This window comes from Eimeria mitis, genomic scaffold (assembly GCF_000499745.2).
Source record: "Eimeria mitis Houghton genomic scaffold, Emh_scaff2730, whole genome shotgun sequence".
Classification (NCBI taxonomy): domain Eukaryota; phylum Apicomplexa; class Conoidasida; order Eucoccidiorida; family Eimeriidae; genus Eimeria; species Eimeria mitis.
This window is the reverse complement of record NW_013571076.1, coordinates 4,975-6,420: the sequence shown is the minus strand read 5'-3', so window position 1 is coordinate 6,420 and position 1,446 is coordinate 4,975. Positions and strand designations below refer to the sequence as shown.

Genomic DNA, 1,446 nt, shown 5'->3' with positions numbered 1-1,446 from the left:
TCATCTGCTTTTGCTGCTGCTGCAGCAGGGGATTCCCAGAGCGGGCTGGCTTCAACAGCAGCAGCAGCAGGACTCCGCAGCAGATTGATGCAGCGGGAAGTTGCTGCTGCTGCTGACGCCCCAAAGTCAGGTGTACATACACCTGAATATCGTGGCTGGTATAGGTGAGACAGAGGCTGCTGCTGCTGCTGCTGCTGCTGCTGCTGCTGCTGCTCTATCTGTTCCTGCTGCAGCAGCTGCTGCTGCTGTTCCTGCTGCTGCTGCTGCTGCTGAGCAGCAGCAGCAGAAGTGCTGCAGGAGGCAGGAACAGAGCAGCAGATACTAGGAGAGGACAAGGCAGCAACGGGAGACAAAGGACTTGCTCTTTCTGCTGCTGCTGCTGCTGCTTCTGCTGCTGCTGCTGCTGCTTCTGCTGCTGCTGCTGCTGTTGCGGCTGCTGGTTGCGCTTCTGCTTGTGCTGCTGTTGCTGCTGCGTCTTGCGTTTCCTCTGCTGCTGCTGCTGCTTGTGATGGGGGGGCGGTGCAGCTGCTCGTGCATCTGCTGCTGCAGTTGCTGCTGCTGCTGCTGCTGCTGCTGCTGCTGCTGCTGCAGTTGCTGCTGCAGCTGAGGGGCGAGAGAGTGTTGAGGCTTTCAGACGGAGACGATCCCAGGAACTCCCCCCTTTCTAGTGCAGCAGCACGGGGGCCCCCCATTGCTGCTGTGTGTGGTGGTGTCTCTGCTGCAGCAAGAGCTGCTGCTGCTGCTGCTGCTGCTGCTGCTGCTGCTGGAACTGCTGCTGCTGCTGCTACTGTGGGTACCGCAGCAGCAGCTGCTGCTGCTGCTGCTGCAGGAGCAAGCGGGTCGCTACCGCGGCCACTGCCGCACAAGTTGCTGACACCGCTGCTACTGCTGCTGCTGCTGCTGTTGCTGCTGTTGCTGCTGCTGCTGCTGCTGCTGCTGCGGGGGGGGCCCGCATCTGCTATGCTTCTATAGAAGGCCCGAGCAGCAGAGAGAGAAGCAGTTCTGCGTTGGTGGTAGTGGGAGTAAACTTTTCTGCTGCTGCAGCAGGAACTGCTGCTGCTTGCTGCTGCTGCTGCTGCTGCTGCTGCTGCTGCTGTTCTTGCTGGGGGTGTGCAGCAAGAGGGGGCCCCTAGACGCTGCTGAGGGGGGCCCCCCAATGACGATAGAAAGCTGCCTGGGGGCCCCCCTATTATATGAACCCTGGATGAACGTGGAGTCCCCCTAGATGCTGCTGCTGCTGCTGCTGCTTCTGCTGCTGCTGCTGCTGCTGCTGCTTCTGCTGCTGCTGCTGCTGCTGCTGCTGCATCTGAAGAGATGCAGGGGGCAGTGGGCCCCGAGGGGGGCCCCCGGCTCGGCGGCACCATCAGGGGGCCCCCCACCTACTGTTGCTGCTGAGGACCCTTATGCTCCTCTATATTAAAAAAAACATTTAAGCCAATGCTGATA

General features: G+C 60.7%; 1 protein-coding gene across 1 annotated transcript in view; it reads right to left on the bottom strand.

Moving 5' to 3' along the window:
- EMH_0057900 (uncharacterized protein) overlaps positions 1 to 1,364 on the bottom strand; it is a gene marked incomplete at both ends in the record, with an annotated part of 1,641 nt that extends 277 nt beyond the window's left edge. Inside the window, one exon of the mRNA XM_013497522.1 lies at positions 3 to 1,364. Within this exon, the coding sequence (XP_013352976.1) occupies positions 3 to 1,364 (1,362 nt within the window). The remainder of the gene's footprint in view (positions 1 to 2) is intronic.
- Positions 1,365 to 1,446: the final 82 nt, after the last annotated feature.